The sequence below is a fragment of the Propithecus coquereli genome, unplaced genomic scaffold (genome assembly GCF_000956105.1).
Source record: "Propithecus coquereli isolate 6110/MARCELLA unplaced genomic scaffold, Pcoq_1.0 Scaffold43, whole genome shotgun sequence".
Taxonomy (NCBI): Eukaryota; Metazoa; Chordata; class Mammalia; order Primates; family Indriidae; genus Propithecus; species Propithecus coquereli.
The window spans coordinates 203689-206455 of NW_012150063.1; the positions used below are offsets into that span (position 1 = coordinate 203689).

The window sequence follows — 2767 nt, forward strand, 5'->3', positions numbered from 1 at the left end:
GGTATTTAAAAGAAACTTACCCTTTTTGTAGGCACAGCCCTGGCAATAATGAGAACCTGGTTGGTGCACAGAACTTTTACAAATTCTGCAAGTGGAGAACTTATTCTTTCCATATGGATCGAATCTAGAGAATTTTTAAAGACAGAAAAATGTATACTACACTAGAAACACTCATTAATAACCTCACTTATGCAACACCCAGGATTAATCCCTGCTCTCTATTCCCTCCATCAAACTCTACCATTGACAGGCAGTCTGGCTCTTCCAGCTGGCTACTGTCTAAAATGCCTGCATAGCTCTGCTCCATGTCATCTGTATGCTTATGAAGAGTCAGTTGTATAGTATTATACCCAAACCTGTTCATATCAATTGTATCTGTCATTCTATTTGCATGACATAAATATTATGGAAACTGATGAAATGTGAGTGCAAAAGAGTGACCGATTCCATACAAACTAAGTGACTGCTTTAGGATGACTAGATAAGTGTGAGTTATTAAATGTGATATTGAATGAGGTATGGATAAGACAAGTGTTAAAAATTGGGGTAAAATCATAAGTAGAAGAACTCCAAACTTTAAGTGTCAGTTTTTGCTCCACTTCAAAAATAATGAAAATATATATTCTGGTTATGATTTATGTGAGGATAATGTAGGAGAACTCTTATCAGCAGATTCATCTTCAAAAGGCCTTGTCTCAATATCAATGATTGATGAATGCATCTACTGTTATGTGCTTTAATTCAAAATAATGTATATGTATCTTTCAGTGATTGCCTATATTAACTGACATTTTCGATTAACTGACCCAATCCCTTCAGATAAAGGAGCTTTTACTATACAAAAATGCCATCTTATAGTGACTGGATTGCAAAATAACTTTGGAAGAAATACTTTCTCCTAAATTAGCAATAATACTCTGATTTAAAACTGCTTCCCTAAGTACAAAATGAGGTTTTGTAATGATCCTCATATAGTGAATACGAGCACTGTGCTAGACCCGGTATCTTCTCTTAGGTTAACAGCACAATGGTCCATTTTCAAACGTTAATTTTTCCAAATCCAAGAGACTATCACTTTATTTCCCGTAAGAGAAGGGAGAAACTATCCTTCTTTTTGATAAGCTCAATTTGTTTGTACCTGTATGTCTGAAGATCACTTTTTTCTTAAAACCATATTTTATTATTCTAAGATACACATTTTAGTCCCTGAAATCCTTCAATAAATTGGAAGAGTTTTTTCTTTCTGAAAGTCATGATGCATTGTATAAATAATATCATAGATTCAAAGCAATAGGAAGCTTTCTAAAGTGTGACATTTAGAGTACCCCAAAGAAATAGCTATTTTTTAAATGATATCAGGGTAAGTTTGGGAGCATAAAGGAAGTATATAAAATCATACGATCTGCACAAATAACAACTTAGTCAATAAAAATTGAATGGTCTTAGAAGACATCAATAAGTCAGTCAACAACATGTAGTGTGACACTGCATAGAAGATTAAATATGCTATGCTGTTTTATATCCATTGTTTAATAAGCACCTACTATGTGCCAGGCACTGTGTATAGTAAAAGCTTTATTGCTATTATTTCTAATCCTTGGAATGATGTCATAAAACAAGTATTTTACTTATCTAGCAAATATATACTGAGTGCTTATTATGTGCCAGCTACTGTTCTTAATATCAAAGATGAACTTAAGGTCCCTGCCCTCGTCAAGCTGATATTCTGTGAGAAGAGATAATAAATAAGGAAACAGATATTCTAATAAAACAAGCAAGCTTTTCAGATGGTGATATGTATTACAGAGAAAATTCAAACAGGATACCATGACAGAGATAAGGGGAAGGAGAAAAGAGATTAGATGCTAGTTAGGGAACCCTCTCTGAGGATGTGACACCTCCTCCTCCTTGGGAGTTAAGACCCAAATAACAAGAAAGAGCCAGATACGTAAGCTCTGAGGGATGACTTTGAGGAGGAAGCAGTAAGCGCAAATCTTTTTAGATGGGAGTGGGCTTGGCCTATCTGATGAGGATGGTATGTGATGAATGAGGAGTGTGGCACAACAGAAGTCACAAAGGAGGGAGGGGTCATATCATAGAGGACCTTGTAAAAACATGGGAGGGGGCTCAGATTTTATTCTATGTGGAAAAAGAAAACCATTGGTGAGTTTTAAGCAAAGGAATTACCTGACCTTTTTAAATGATCACTCTGGTTACTATGAGACAACTGTAGCAAACCAGAGACAAAGCAGGGAGATAAAAGTTTTTACAGCATTCAAGTAAGAAATAACAGTGGTTTGGAATAAGGTACTAGCAGCGAGATAGGCAGAAGCAGGCAGATTCAGATTTTATGTTGGAGGAAGGTCCAAAGAACTTGCTGATGGATATGGGAAGTAGGAGAAAGGGAGGACTCAGTGAGAAATTCTAGCTTTTAGGCTTGAACAACTGGATTAGACAGTGGTGCCACTTACTATGATGAGAAGACTAAAGGAAAAAGAGGTAGCTGTCAGATGTCAAATTAAGTATGTCAAGCAAGTGGTTAGATATATTCTTGGAGCTCGGAGAAGTTAGGACTAGAGATATAAATTTGGGAGTCACTGACACACCATTTGAATTAAAGCCAGTAGATTAAAGTCACTTTGGGAGAGTTTTGAGAGGAAAACCAGGAGTGTGTGGTATCCTGGAAGCCAGGAGAATAAAGAGTTGCCAAAAAGAGTTTATTAAGCGGTTAAGGCCGGGTGCGGTGGCTCACGCCTGTAATCCCAGC

General features: G+C 36.6%; 1 protein-coding gene across 1 annotated transcript in view; it reads right to left on the reverse strand.

Annotated features, from left to right (window-relative positions):
* CRIPT (cysteine-rich PDZ-binding protein) overlaps window positions 1–2767 on the reverse strand; it is a 41102-nt gene that overhangs the window by 30557 nt on the left and 7778 nt on the right. Inside the window, exon 4 of the mRNA XM_012653785.1 lies at window positions 21–124. Within this exon, the coding sequence (XP_012509239.1) occupies window positions 21–124 (104 nt within the window). The remainder of the gene's footprint in view (window positions 1–20; window positions 125–2767) is intronic.